General features: G+C 35.1%; 1 protein-coding gene across 2 annotated transcripts in view; it reads left to right on the forward strand.

The window, feature by feature from the left end:
• The first annotated feature begins 55 nt into the window (after positions 1–55).
• The window catches only part of c22h18orf63 (chromosome 22 C18orf63 homolog), a 151,246-nt gene continuing 135,128 nt past the window's right edge, over positions 56–16,173 (forward strand). For both annotated transcript variants that reach the window (XR_016149144.1, XM_039690412.2), the window contains exons 1-10: positions 56–364; positions 602–739; positions 1,642–1,720; positions 3,732–3,788; positions 4,412–4,523; positions 5,854–5,895; positions 9,587–9,663; positions 11,372–11,478; positions 11,724–11,820; positions 15,162–15,247. Coding sequence is in view for 1 of the 2 variants with exons in the window: in XM_039690412.2 (XP_039546346.2) it covers positions 603–739; positions 1,642–1,720; positions 3,732–3,788; positions 4,412–4,523; positions 5,854–5,895; positions 9,587–9,663; positions 11,372–11,478; positions 11,724–11,820; positions 15,162–15,247 (794 nt within the window). In the remaining variant the exon portion in view is untranslated. The remainder of the gene's footprint in view (positions 365–601; positions 740–1,641; positions 1,721–3,731; positions 3,789–4,411; positions 4,524–5,853; positions 5,896–9,586; positions 9,664–11,371; positions 11,479–11,723; positions 11,821–15,161; positions 15,248–16,173) is intronic.

Here is a 16,173-nt window from a genome sequence, read left to right on the forward strand (position 1 = left end):
GTTTTGATTGGACCATGGGCTATCAATCAACTCATAGGGTCATAGGTTTCGGTGAAGCACACGAATCAACTCGGCTGAAGTTCACGAAAGTTCACGAGTCGAGAGCACGGTTCTCACGCAATACGGAAACGTTGCAGTTTATCGCCATCACGTTAATCTAGTGATGTCCGGTAGTCACGATAATTTAAGTGGGTTGCCCTTAACGCTGTTTCAGGCGCCTGTTGTTGATGTCGTTTAGGTTTTTGTGTCAGATAAGAGTGTGTGTTGTTCACTTAAAACACTGGCAAGCGAGCCTTTAGTGTCTCCTCGCTCTTGCCGCCAAAAGTGCCGTTTTACCTCAACATATTTGTATAACCTCACTGAGGTAAAAAGTTCTTTCTTTCTTTCTTTCTTTCTTTCTTTCTTTCTTTCTTTCTTTCTTTCTTTCTTTCTTTCTTTCTTTCTTTCTTTCTTTCTTTCTTTCTTAAATTATAAGTAAACTTTTTATTGGAGGTAATCTAATTTTCATTTAATCTTTGGATATAGTCTCATTAGTTAATTTTGGTCACAGATCAGTGACTGTGTTAGTTTGTCCAATTAACCCTCACGATTTCTCTTTCAGAATGAGTGGAAGAAGTGGGACACAGTCTTTGTTTTTCCTCAGTCTCCCGGACCTGAGGAATTTATGTTGTGTAAATCTGTTCTTCCCGAAAAGTTACGACGAAGGGGAGTTGAGAAACAAACAGTTGAAAACCTGCAGGTGAAAAGACAAATATTATGTTTTAAAATATGAGTTAAAGTTGAATGATTTTAAGGCCATTTTATTTTAAGACAAACGAATAATGTTTTTTTTTCTACATACATTTATAACATATTAATAGATTATCTTTAACTTGTGATTTAATGCACATAAAGCAATAATTATAAATTATTTATCCATGCACAATTTTGTTTTAATAGAGAGCCTAAGTCCCGCCCCTCCGCTTCCGCTCATGGGACCTTATTTTGGAAAAAAATAGACCTTATTTTGGAAAAAAATATGTATGGTAGTCAATGGCGAGAGACAACTTATCTTTTTATTCCGTCTGAACTGTGCCCCTGAATTACACACATGATGTTTGTCAATTTAAAAGATAATTCCGAAAGTCAAAAACTTCGCAGTTTGTCATAAAACAGAAGAATAACATTTAGTTTTATCATTTAACATTTAGATCAAAATATTTGTTGTCTCTCGCCATTGACCATACAATATTTTTCCGAAATAAGGACCCATGGTGATCGACCGGAAGGGGAGGGACTTCTCTACAGAAAACCATAAGCCCACAGACAAAATAAAGTTGCGCCCTACATTTGTTCTTGTTCATGAAACAGTTTTACTTGGATATACACAATAGAAAAGAAAAGATCATCACAGCTTACATTTCATGCCATCTTTATGTAAATCAACACACTAGACTAGAGTTTCAAACTGTATTGGATTTTAAAGACATTCTGTCTTTTAAAAACCAGGCAAACAGACCCCTCGTTTGTTTAGGATGATGGAAGTGCTTTATATTTTATTATTTTGACCTTGGAGGTGTCAAATTCACCAGAACTGCCTCAATCACAGATATTACGCTTCAACTAAACTGAAAAAAGTTTTCTTTTTCCCTTGTCTTTCAGGGAGCTTGTTCTCTTGCATTCAGATGTTGTTGCCTCACCTGTGTTAGGCCATTGTGGGGGCATCACTGCTATAATGACTGTAAGTATGATATAGTGTGTGTGTGTGTGTGTGTGTGTGTGTGTGTGTGTGTGTGTGTGTGTGTGTGTGTGTGTGTGTGTGTGATCTCAATTATAATTTACAATCAGCTTTAAACTAAAAAAAAAAAAAAAAAAACCTGCCTTCAGCCCGAAATGCTGAATAGACTCCAGTGACCTTAGTCTTTAGAGAGGATAAGCAATGGATAGATTTAACTATTCATTTAAATTACATTTCTGTTTCAATTGCATTTTGTAGTAGAGGAAATAGAGTACATCATACAGGAGAGTGAGATAATAACATACATGCATTGCATATTTGTATAGTATCTTGATAATTTTGCCAATCAAATACAACTTCGTTTTCAAACATTTGTTTGTGAGAGTATAGATCCAAAGTGTTAACTTTTAAGCAGTGATTTAGCTATTTATTTAGTTTGATTTAAATGTATTGTATTTATACTCCAGGTTGACCTTCTCGCCTGTACATATACATAATTAATAAGGTGTATATTCTTTCTTTTATTTTTTTATATCACAGTCTTAATACATCAGTAGACATGCGGGCAATGGAGAAAAGTCTTGTCTTGCCATCATGGTGTGTGTGAAAACAATGAATTACTAATTTTTACGCAAATAAAATCTGGAGTTTTTCAAAGTGATGTGATATTTATTATATTGGATTTATGTGACATTTGTTACAAATGTTTTTAAATTGAAAGTTGTTACAAGTTGCATGTTCTGTAATTGCTGATGATAAACAGAAATCTGATCATTTGCAGTGTAACCCTATTAGGATCAAAAGGAAAGTAATTGCCCTAATAAAATCTCATTAGTGTATTTGGGTTGCTTATATATACAGTATATATATATATATATATATATATATATATATATATATATATATATAAATATTGAAATTTTCTTCTAGAATGATCATTTTTATCAAGCTCGTATATTTAAGTTCAGTAATTTCACTTTGTCATTTAAGTGAAATTACTGAACTTAAATATACGAGCTTGATAAAAATGATCATTCTAGAAGAAAATTTCAAATGGCACTTAAAGACTTTTGCATCTGAACTCTTCATATATATATATATATATTGCTTTATTTAATCTATATCAGACATTCCACATGATGCATGCATGCAGAAATAAGGCTGAAGTAATATTTAATGTTTAGTGCACCTAGCATAACCATAATTCGACGTGTCTCTCAATGATATTCCTACTTGCATAGATGATTTAACCAATGCTCTTGCTCACAAAATGCAACTTAGTTTTCAATAAAATGTAACGTAATTATATTTAATGATGATTTGAATAAATGCCATAACATATTGTATGAATAATTCCATGTCAGGCAAAACATTTATGATTTATATAATGCTTTTCCTGTCAGTACGTGTTATTGCTCTTCTTTTTTCCTCAGTGTTCGTGATACGTGCATCACCTTGCGTGCATTTGCACCTGTCAGTGAAGTTTGTGGTGTTGCATGTGCGTGACTTCTCATCTGTGTGTGTGTGTGTGTGTGCGTGTCAGCTCAGCTCGTGCTAAGGCATGTCTCGTGCGAAGCCAAATATTTGAGGCACATTCCACACACTCTGTCATCTTCTTTCCTGTCCTGAACTGAGCCCAATTAAATCAGCACTTCACACTGTGTTAAACGCCGTGATACCCCTTCAGTAGTGCTTTGATTTGAATCTGATGCACATTTTGCAAAACTTGTGAATGTGTTGTTGTCAGACTTCAATGGGTACACTGGTGAATAATTGACTATGTTGTGCTTATGTAACTTGCATGGCATATGTGTACTTGTGTAGCCACAAGGGGAAAGATGATATGCATTGTAGCAATCCAACTTTTGTAGCAATCCAAGCAATCCAATCCAATCCAAGTTTTTGTGCTTCTTTTAAGTCCATGATTTCTAGCATTGGTCCTGATGCATATCATATATGAAAATGGTATTTTTGTTAACTGTCCATTCTGATTGTTCCTTGCACTTTGTCTTAGATTACATTTCACAAGAGAGGCATCATCCAGGCCTTTGCACAGAAACATGGTCTACAGGTTAGTTTAAAGAGATCTTTCTGAGAATATGTCTGTCTGTGTCTTGTTTGTTCAGACAAAACTGTAAAGTTCATGTTTCATGTGTTCAGTCTGACCTTTATCCCAGGCTGACACTATTTGTCCGTCCCTAACAGGGTCTCCACTGCATCAGAATATACTACCATTTATATTTTAAATGTTTTTCAAAGAAAAACTGCTCACCAAGGATGCATTTATTTGATATAAAATAGTGCAACGGTAATAATGTGAAATATTACAATTTAAAATACTGTTTTCCATGTGAATATATAGTAAACTGTATTCCTGTGATCAAAGCTTACTCCAGTCTTCAGTGTCACATGATCCTTCAGAAATCACTCTAATGATGATTCGCTGCTCAAGAAACATTTCTGATTATTATCAATGTTGAAAACAGTTGTGTTGCTTCATATTTTTGTGGAAACTATTTATCTATTTAATGAATAGAAAGTTCAAAAGAACAACATCTCGCATATGCTAGAATGAAAAAGACCAGATTGCATGTGGTTACAGTATAACAGTTACATATAGAACAGTAAAAATACATCAGATTTGGTCCATTTTTTTGCCTTTGTGCTTCTAATAGTCTCTCTTTTTTCCTGTAGCTCAACCTTCCTCAAAGGGTGTTTCCTGCCATTCTGCAGACCTGTTTGTCTTATTCAGTGACTGTTAAACTGGCCCCTAAATGGAACAAAGCTGGCCAATACCTAATAGCAGGTGAGTATTAAAGTTCCCTTGTAGTCATTAATTGTATCAATTTAAACTCATCTTTGATCACCAAAATTTTTTTTTCATAAAAAAAATCTTCATGCCTTAAAATATCTTAAATGTAACTCGACACCCTTGCCTCATTTAGTATACATGGTCCTATGAATATGCAAATGAGCCCCGCCTCCACTCACTCACTCAGCTCAGAGATCCACTGGTTGACGATCACACGTTGATCTGATTGGTTCCAAGGTCGTTTGTGACGTCAGAAACACCAGCGATTTCAACCCGTGTTTTTGAGACTGTCAATGCAGTTTTAATACAGAGCAATGCTGTAGACTTATGAATTTGCACATGATTTGTCTTACAACATATTAAAAACAACATATAGACATTTAAACAACATTAAAAGCTTGATTTTCACCACAGGGGGACTTTAGTATCCCATGGACAGTATATTTAAATGCCTGTAGTTCACACAATTACAAGCTGATTCATATAAAACAGGCAATAGAAAATGACATAACTGATCATTGACAAAATAATGCCTTTTGTCAAGACAGTCTTTCCCTAGTACAGGGTGAAGTTCACTTTGTGGCTGATTTAGCTGCTGTGTAATCTTAACTGAGCTCTCTTTCTAGTGTAGGCATGAGCAGTTCATGTAATCCCTTCGTTTCCTTTACTGAGCTAATATTTTTATTGCCTTGGCTCAAGGTCAGCAATAGTCAGTTCAGAGCTGTTTAACTAATAGAAAGGAGCTAAGATCATTGAATTTTTGTTCAGGAGTGTTGTCATGAATTATCACTGTGCCGGCATTATTAAAGTTACTAATTAAAGGTACCTCTAAATAAGGACAGTTTTCATGCGTTTTTAGTATTTACTAGTGTTTTTTAGTTCTCAATATTCCTTTTGTCTGCTGTGTTCAGGTTTAAGGCAATTACCAGGTTCGTTTCCCAGCCAAGATTTAGTTAGTATTAAATATTTGATGTAAAAGTTAAAAATCAGCACATGATAAGATAACCAGACCGTTTGATGGCCTTGTTGTTGGAGGCCGTGCCTTGAAAATGTGTGTGGTACTGTCCTTGAGCACAGTTAAAGCTGTATTTATGGCTCTCAGAAGTCTTTCTCTATTAAAGCTGAGCAGAGAAAATTTACTTTTAAATCTCTTTTTTATGAAAATGTGAGGGTTTTAAAACGCACGTCATCAAAAATTCTTCTTAATGATGTTAACAGATTGCAACACTCCCCCATCACAAGGCTTTTAATGAATTACACAGAAATCTCAATGCAGTTTGTTTCATCATATAAGATTATTTCTGTCTTTTTCCTTCTTTTTCAGGAAAGAATTTCCTCAGTGACTCTGGAAAACTAAATGCAGTTGGTAGGTGGGAAGCGTCTGTGTACTTTGGCACGAGACACTGCCATTTTTGTTCACATTGTTAGACTGTGATTTCTCTTGATTGCTGGCAGGCAGTGACTAAGATAATGAACAACACTTAATTATATTCTTCACTCCCGTTTACATACAATTTGTATTATTCTGATTATTCTCTAAGAATTTTGGTTATTTTTACTGCCATTATTCACATACCCCAATGCACAGCAAAAATGATTAACACACACACTGTAGGCGTGTTACTGGCCACTGTTTTAATCGACTTACTCAAATGCAAAACACGTATGGACATCCCGCTTAAAGGAGTAGTTCACTTTAAAAAAAAGTTTTGCTGATAATTTACTCACCCCCATGTCATCCAAGATGTCCATGTCTTTCTTTCTTCAGTCGAAGAGAAATTAAGGTTTTTGATGAAAACATTCCAGGATTTTTCTCCATATAATGGACTTCAATGGGAACCAAACGGTTCAAGGTCCAAAAGACAGTTTCAGTGCAAAGCACGTTGGTGACTCTCCTGTTCGAACTTGTTCATCAAAATGAACGAATCTTTTTCTGAGTCAATTTGTTCATAAATGACTCAGAAAAAGATTCGTTCATTTTGATGAACGAGTTCGAACAGGAGAGTCACGAATGTGCATCACAGAACAGAGCAAGGCGAGCATTTGTGCTTATAAAACTTAAACTTTGTTATTTATTTATTAAATGAGCGATCGTTTCGCTTGATAAGACCCTTATTTATCGTCTGGAATCGTTTAAAGCCCTTTGAACAGTTTGCACTGAAAGTGTCTTTTGGACCTTGAACCGTTTGGTTCCTATTGAAGTCCATTATATGGAGAAAAATCCTGGAATGTTTTCATCAAAAACCTTAATTTCTTTTCGACTGAAGAAAGAATGACATGGACATCTTGGATGACATGGGAAAGCGAAAGTTTTTTTTTTTTTTTAAGTGAACTACTTTAAAAGTCTTCGTTTAGATGCTTTTGATCAATATACTGCATTATATTCATGTCGTGCATCGTTGTCAACATGAACACCCCAAAAATGTGATGTCTTAGTTTCTGCTTTATGTTCACGAATCTGTGCATGACAACTAGGGCTGTCACGTTACGTTCGAAAATTGATTGCACAATCGATCGGACCAACCAACACAAGTATCGAAACGAAAATGGGGAATCGATTTTAACAGCCTTTTTTTTTCTTTCCTTTGTTTTTTTTACCAAAAATTTTGTTTTAGGTGGACAGATCAATAGGATGTTGTTTTTTGTTAACCAAATGCTTTTTAATATTCGCTATTACTTCAATTCAAGTGAACAACCGTGCCGTTATGTGTTGCTTAGTGACGTGTGTGTGTGTGTGTATGTGTTCAAGTAAGCCAGAAATGTGTAGATTCTGCGCAATACGCTGTATTTAATATATCATGAGTTGCGTATTTGCGCTAAATCCCCGCAATATTTGGCTTACACGAACTTCCACAGCAAAGAAAGTGAGTAGACATAGAAACACGCCAGATTGGCTCGTGATTTGACAGCGTTTCCCGCCAAAGTTAATTTTTACCCACATTTGGCGAGTCAGATGGTGTTCATTTCAATCCCTGAATGTTGCACTCCTGTTTGTCATTGTACACGAAACTTCCTGCCAATAAATCATCAGAAATATTGATGACCTCTTTACGCCCTCTTTACGTTCGTCCTAATGCCTGTTAGGTGTCCGTGGATTTGCCTATATTTGGTGTTGAAAATGTAAACGTCTTTAGACACGGAAAATCGATTTTACAATTGATTCAATGAACACTTATGTTACGTTCCAGCCCCCAAAACGGGAGGGGAACCTGATAACCCTCTGCTCAGACCCACAAATGCCAGCAAAAGAGGAATGGAGTCGTGGTGCAAGAAAAGGAGACAAATTCCAAATACCGTACAAACTGTGTTTTTATTTTTGTCACGGTAATAATGTAAATGATAAACAACTTTAAGGGAGAAAGGGGAGAGCTGAACAAACCAAAGAAAAGAAATAAACAAAAATACCCCACCACTAACCTATGCTAATTATACCCATCACCTATCTGGCACACGATCAAGGCGCCCTAACCAAAATTACAGATGGTGGAACAACAGATGGTTTATAGAGAGAGAAGTATGCCTACGGGTGATGTATACCCCGGGGTAGCTCTAAATCTACTCCCCCAACTCCCTATAAACAAAGAACAAGAAAAATAAGTTAACACAAACAATAATAATAATAATAATAATTCACAAACAACAAACTCAGTCCTGCTGTTCAAGTTCCAAAAGTGGAACACAAAGCTAGAGTTACTAGCTAACAAATCAGATTACAACATTATCAAAAGCATTATCAAATGTTCCAACCCTAATCTCAAATAGACAACAATAAAGTAATCTACAAGTCACAAAGTTCCCCAAAAAGGGATACCAACCACACCAACAGCAGGAACCGAGTGCAAAGCCCAGAGCAGAGAGAGAACAGATCTAAAACTAGGCTTTTTAAAGAGCCCAGCCACTGACGAGTAGGAGGAGTTCCAAGATCCAATCAGCCGTTGAACCACCAATCAGCTGCTGGAATGGTTACAGAAGCCATCTTACCTGTAAGAAGAAAAACACAAGAACCACAAGCAATGCCAGAAAAGAAATCACTATAATACGTACCCAGTTCTCTGGGGACGTATTAACTTGCGTCTTAAAAATCGAACAGGATTTTTTCACAAAAGTGACAGCCCTAATGACAACCATACGTGAACGTTACAATCACATGCGCACTTTAGTCAGAGTGGAATAGATGAGTGTTTACATGCCTGATTATTATCACTTTGATTATGGTTACTTCACTGTAAAAATTAATACGCTATGTGTAATCAATAAAATTGTGGCAGGAAATTACAAGCAATATTATTAATTAAACTGAACAAATTAGAATTGAGTAATAATCAATCAAATTATTCCTTTAAAATGAGTAAAGTTTACACCAAAAAATTAAACAAAAATATCTCACTAACAGACAGACGTCAAAGATTAATTAAGAACTCTTTATTTTATATTGCCAACATTGAAGACACCTGATGTTAACAAGCAGAATCACTTAAGGAGAAAATTAAAACAAACACTGATCACCATAATGGTGACTTAAATGTATGTTTTTTTTTTGTTTTTGTTTTTTGTAAGTTTTACTAATTTTAAATGGTTAACTTTTAAGGAATTAATTTGAATAATTATTACTCAATTCTAATTAGTTAAATTGAATTAATAACATTGCTTGTAATTTGTTGCCCCATTTTTTTTAATTAGATAAAGCGCATTAATTTTTACAGTGTATGATTATAAGCTTAATTGCATCAATTTGATCCAAGTATCATTGTGTTCACATGAGGTAAAGTTTAATCGCAATATTGCCTACATCTCAGAATCACATTTTGTGGGTGTAGTATGTAAACATAGTCACTGTTGGCCTACTTTTCAATAATTTATGCTACTCCTTTCACTTTTTCCCAGAATCATTAGCACTGTCTGAGTCATGTTTTAAGCTAGCTTTTATCATGTTACACCCTACCCTAATCCTAGATGCCTTTTACAGTTCACTCACTAACTGATGATGACACAGACCAGTGTTTTCCCTCTGTTGCTGACTCATGCTCACGTCTGCACTCTTGTTTTTTCATTCGCAGTGCTTGAGCTGAGTATCTCTGAGACTCAGCTGTGTGTCAGTGTGGAAGCCAGCACGCTCAGACTGGCCCCAGCTGTGGTGAGAGTCACTTCCCCAGTCTGGCCTCTTATAACCTATGAACCAACTTACTGCCATTGTCCCACGTTATACCTTTGCCTCAGTTCGTGCCCTATGCCTTTGTCGCTTATCTAGCTTTCGTCATCCTGATTGTGCCGAGTAGACAGGAGAAGGAAAAGATTTTCTCTTCATTGTATGTTACTGTTGATTTGGATTACTATATATACAGTATATAGTATTAATCTATGAACATATAATCTATCTATCTATCTATCTATCTATCTATCTATCTATCTATCTATCTATCTATCTATCTATCTATCTATCTATCTATCTATCTATCTATCTACATGTATCTATCTGTCATTTATATATATATATATATATATATATATATAAATGCACACATACATTCTGTAGGCATAACATTCATTTTAAGGAGTCATTTTTCATAATTCATGATTTATACACAAATGTTATGAATACACCAAAGTTAATTTAAAATTAGGGCTGTGCAAAAATTAATTGCGCTTAATCGCATCCAAAATAAAAGTCTGTGTTTACATAATATATTTGTGTGTGCTGTATATAATTATTTTGTATATATAAATACCTATGCATGCATGTATATATTTAAGAATTATTTGTGCTTAAATTCTGTATATATAAATAAATACATAATCTATATTATATAAATATAAATATTCTATATATGAATAACAAATTTTCTTAAATATATACATGCATGTGTGTGTATTTATATATACAAAATAATTATATACAGCACACACAAATATATTATGTAAACACAGACTTTTATTTTGGATGCAATTAATTTTTGCACAGCCCTATTTAAAATGTAATTTATATGATCATTTGCACATACAGTAAATAAAATATAAATAACATATCTACCCACGGTTTCACAGACAAGGCTTAAGCTTGTCTTGGGCTAAAAGACATGTTTGATGACTTTTTTTGTTTGATGATGTTTTGTCTCAAGATGGACATCAGTGATGTGTTTTTCTAAGGCATGTTTATAAAAACTACTTAAATCTCCTAAATGAACTAATGTTTTATCCCGGCTTTATCTAAATCCATCTGTGAAACCAGGCCATAGTATAATTCATATATTTAAAGCTTTTATGAAGATAATCACTTCAATAATGCACTATATATGTAACAAGTATATTCATAACAAATAAATACATTTTAAAATCTATGATAATACATATCTGCATAGACAACTATGATACACAGAGCATATATTTGCATAAAGTCAATGATTACGAAATGAGTTAGCAGTTTTAATAACATATTCTTGAAGTAATAATTCAAAGTTAAGTCGTCTTTATTTATATATTATATTCAGCTGTATAGCAGATCTAGAAGAGAATAGAGTCATAGTCCAGTGATGGTTCATTTAAAAAAAGTTATTAATTGAATAAATCTATGGATACATCCTCTGTGGAGAAAACAGTGATGTCATCATCCAACTCAGTTCATTCCTCATATAATGGTGTCAGTACAGGCAGATTAATAATATTGATAAATACATTAAGTGTCAAGCCAATAGCGACAGTGGCAATGAAACATCAGTTGACAGAATAGAGAAAACAAAAAATGTGACATACATGATATGAGATTCATAGCAAGATATAGAATAGCCAAAGCTTTGGGTTGCAATAATGAGATATTAATTCATTTTTTTCATTCTGTTTTCCACCAGATAAATGATTTTGACATTCCTGCTCCTGTGGTGAAAAGCTTCCTCCATACTGATAATGCTGTGCTGCGTACAGTCAGGCCAAATAACTGGTGTCACGTTCTGCCGAGGTGTGTGTGTGTGTGTGTGTGTGTGTGTGTGTGCATGTTCTGTTAGACTGCTTTATACTATGTTATACTTTTACAACAGTTACTTTCTAGAGCTGTACTGTTGCTCCTCGGGCTATCATGCAGGGAAAAATCCTAATCTCTCCTTTGTTGGCAGTGTTCGATTTATAAATCAATACTTCTCCTGCATTGTTCTCTCTCTCTCTCGCTCTCGCTCTCTCTCTGTGTGTGTGTGTGTGTGAGAGCAGTCTGAAGAAAGGCCAAATCATTAGCATCAGTCGCAGGATTCCGCAGGAAAGCCCATTTCAATCTTACGCGGAGTTTCAAAACCACTGGAACAACCTGGTAAACATTGTGTTGTTGAGACTTTGATCCAAAGTTTAATATTTATATGCAATGTAATTGTAATGGTTAACCATCAAATGCATCATAATGCAAAAATAAAATTAGGGATGCACGAGATATCGGCCAGCATATCGATATCGGCCGATATATGTTCATTTTTATATCGGTATCATATCGGTTTTCATATCGGTATTGGCCAAAATTTTCATATCGGTCAGGGATGCACCGATATGAAAATTTTGGCCGAGACCGATAACAGATAATTCTTTATATTTGAAAGCCGATAACCGATATATCGACCGATAAACTTAAATCCAAATTTTTGAGAGCCTGATTACAAAAACAAAAGTCTCACAATTAAATCCATGTCCCAAGCGCACAATTATAATAATGTTCCCAGCCGATACGACAGATTTGCGTTGCACATGTTGTCCCGAACCAGATTTTCATTTCTTGAAGAGATTTCAATCATATTTCAAGAAATTCAAAAACATAAACAGTGCTCAACAAGTGTCTCAGCTGGAGGGAATAATACATTATTTATCGGCTTTAATATATCGGACACATTTTCTTACCAGGCCGATAACGATAACATTAAAAATGAACATATATCGGCCGATGCCGATGTGTTGGCCGATATATCGTGCGTCCCTAATATCGGTGCAACCCTAAATAAAATAGTGTTACTGTATTATTATTGTATTTTTTATTTATTACAGGGACAGTGCATATTAATAAACATTTCTGTCAATATGCCAGACTATTAAATTAGAGCAAATGATTTACTGATCATTATAGCGTTTCATTTACTGTACAGAACCTCAATACAACAATGTGGCTTCACAGTGAATGCTGTCTCAGTCAAGTCACCGCTATTTATATAGCGCTTTTTACAACACAGATTGTTTCAAAGCAGCTTTACAGGGATGACACGATAATAATGTTGTAATAATATTGCTAAATATAAAATTAAATGCCTCAGTGGCTGGCACAGTTTGTAAATGAACTGTCATCCTGTTGCTAGACTGCTAAGACTGTAGAAGTGTTGCATTAGCATGCCACTGCGTTAATGTGTATATTGGCATGCTACTCTGTTAATGTGTGTTAGCACATACATAAACCATACATTATGGGTCAACAAAACCCTGCAAAATATCCCCACAAAGATGACAATATCTAAAATTCTTGTTCTTGTGGGGACATTTTTTGGTGCGCATGAGGAAAACGGCATATATATCACACTAAGCGTCGCAATGTTTTTTGAAAATGCAGAAAGTTTCCTGTGATAGGTAGGTTTAGTGTAAGGGGAGAGGATATACAGTATGTACAGTATAAAAAAACATTACGTCTATGGAAATGTCCCATAAAACATGAAAACGCATGTACTGGCCATCGGGACTACCGGGACATTCCCGGTGGGCCGCGGTCTGGTTGGGCCGGCGGCCCGGCGCGTTATGTATTTTGTTTTTAAATCATTATTAATTGTAAATATAGCCTATTCTATCGTAAGTATATTGTTATATTGTCCAATTCCGGGCATGTGTCTCTCTCATAAAGCCGCATGAAGCTGACGCGAGCTGCGAGACTAACAGGTCTGATGGCCAATCGGAATCAAGTTCAAATCTAGACTTGAAAAGCGGCCGCTTTACAACAACTGCAGTGATGCGATGTGATGATGTGCAACGAAATTCATGTCAAAAGAGTAACATCTCTAAACGTAAAGGGGGACCGAGAAGTCGAGAGAGAAAAAACGACAAGACAACGACAATAACGTGAGGCAGATGCCACCAAATGTGTTAAAATAAATGAATTATTTGCTGGACTTTAGTGAAGATGTCAGCAGGGCGCGCCTGACTGCTGAGGTGAGACATTTAGAATGATAGGCTACACGTAGCCTTCTGCATTGTTTTGTTTCATGTTACGATATTCCAGCTGTAATAGGCCTCCACTCACTGATCGATATAAATGACATTTAAAATTCTCAGCTCTCTGGTTCTGTCCATTTTATTACGAAATTCCGACAATACCGTTTTGCCGCTAGAAAATAACGTGACAGGTCGCTTTAGCGCCTCAGTTCAAGTAAACCGATCATCTGTTACTTTTTATTTAAAGATAAGATACAATAGCCTACAACTTATCAAACGGTATATGCCTCATAAATAATATCAATCAGTGCTTTTCAACAACGGAAAGAGATTGATAAAACAGCAGGAGAACAATTATGTCACAGAACGTTACAGTTACCTCAGGAAAGCCATTTAATGACAATAGCACATAGTTGACTTGAAAAATAGCTATAGAAAGGAGTATTTTGCATACTTGCATACCTTTCAAATAGCTATAGAAAGGAGTATTTTGCATATAAATATGCACATATATTTTTTTTCAATTTGTATCCCTGAAAGTGCCTGGCAGAAGCCTTATGTGTCATAGGCTAAATGTGAACAAAAGACAAAGATAAATAACTCACTGCTCTTGACTAATAGCTTTAACAATGATTTATATATATATATATATATATATATATATATATATATATATATATATATACTATATACACTATATAAATGATATAGTATAAATGAAATATAGGTATACTATATAAACTATATTTCATGAGGTGAAACATCACTGCCAGGACCTACAAGGTCCTGGCAGTGATGTTGCACCTCATGAAATATAGTTTATATAGTATATAGCCTAAGAATATTCTATTAGAATAATAAGCGGCACATAAATTAAGACCAGTTATTTACAATAAAGCCTTATAAAATCATTTCCATTTTATTTGTTTATTATTTTAATATTTTTTTCTTGGTTCTGATAGTAAATAAAATCTAATCAGTAATTTTACATGCAGATTAATGCACGTATAGATGTGTGTGTGTTTGTGTGTGTGTGTGTGTGTGCATAGTGGGCCGGTCTGGATGAAGTATCCAGGGCTGATTTTTTGTCCCAGTCCAGCCCTGTGTGTGTGTGTCAGTTGAGCACACTGATCCACTTCTGTTTGGTTTAGAGGTCACAATGTAACCTTTGATCACAAACAGACTGGTAAGGCTTGGCTTTATCAAACAGTAATTGCATGTATGTGCAGACTTGCACGAATGCTCATTTACAGTAAATTGTGTATATGCACCATCTTTATAAAACCAAATCACATCCAAATATTTAGTTTGAAAGTGCTCGCTTGCTTCCAAATACACTCGAACACAGAGTTTTAAGTGCAGATTTTATTGTTTGTCTATTACTTAATGTCACTAAACTGTATTAATATCTGTAACTATCTGTTGTAACTGTTGCTGTTCACTTATTTTTCTCTTTAACGGTGTCTCTTGGTTTAGTATGGATATCAGCTGCCCTCAGTGAGTGAAGAGGAGGTCATCTACTGCAGTGTGTACTTCAAACTAATAAGTGACAAACCGTTCACGTATCCTTTAGTAAAGGCAGTTGTTATTGTAGTTTATTGTAGTTTACTCCCCCCCCAAAAAAAACAATTTAGTCATTTTATGCTTGTGCTCTGTTTACAGTATCACAAATGAATTGATTGCATTGTTGCTAGAAACAGAAATTGGTTTTCAGACACACACTCTATAGGTCAAAAGGTGTTTTCTGCTCACCAAGGCTGTGTGCATTTGAAACAGTGAAAACAGTAATATTGTGAAAAACGAATTGTTTTCTAATTGAATATATTGTAAAATGTGATTTATTCCTGAATTTTCAGCATCATTATTCCAGTCTTCAGTGTCACACGATCCTTTAGATATCATTCAAAAAATGTTTTCACCGGTGTAAATTGGCTGGATTACAAATTGAATGTGAAAAGTAGTATAGAGGTCTAGACTGACATTCGTGCAGCATGATAATGACACCTAGTGGTCATGAGCCTGGCAGGGAGTCATTGTGAATTGGGTTGAACTCTGGAGAATTTAGCAGATTTGTTCAGACTGCAGGACTAGCACTGAACACTGAACACTGCCAACATGTGAAACAGTTTGCATTATGCAGCATTTCAAACATTGGTGTGATACATTGTTGTCACGTGACCTCATCACATTGCATGTTTAATTTTGTGAGTGGCATACAGTTATCTAATGGTTGCATGGTTGTTTTGCATATTTAATCCTATATTGTGTCAAAACTAATGCCAAAATCAAATGATGAATCAAGAAAGGGACGCTTAAAATAGAAATGATTCCAACGGGTTGCTTCATAAATTGAAAGTCAAGTGTTTTCTCTCTTATACCTCACCGGGGCTGCATTTATTTAAACAAAAATGGAGGCGATTAAAACAGTAGTATTGTGAAATTTAAATATTACATTTAAAATAACAGTTTTCTGTGTCACATGGTCCTT

This window comes from Pimephales promelas, chromosome 22 (assembly GCF_988280905.1).
Source record: "Pimephales promelas chromosome 22, fPimPro1.hap1.1, whole genome shotgun sequence".
In the NCBI taxonomy this organism is placed as follows: Eukaryota; Metazoa; Chordata; class Actinopteri; order Cypriniformes; family Leuciscidae; genus Pimephales; species Pimephales promelas.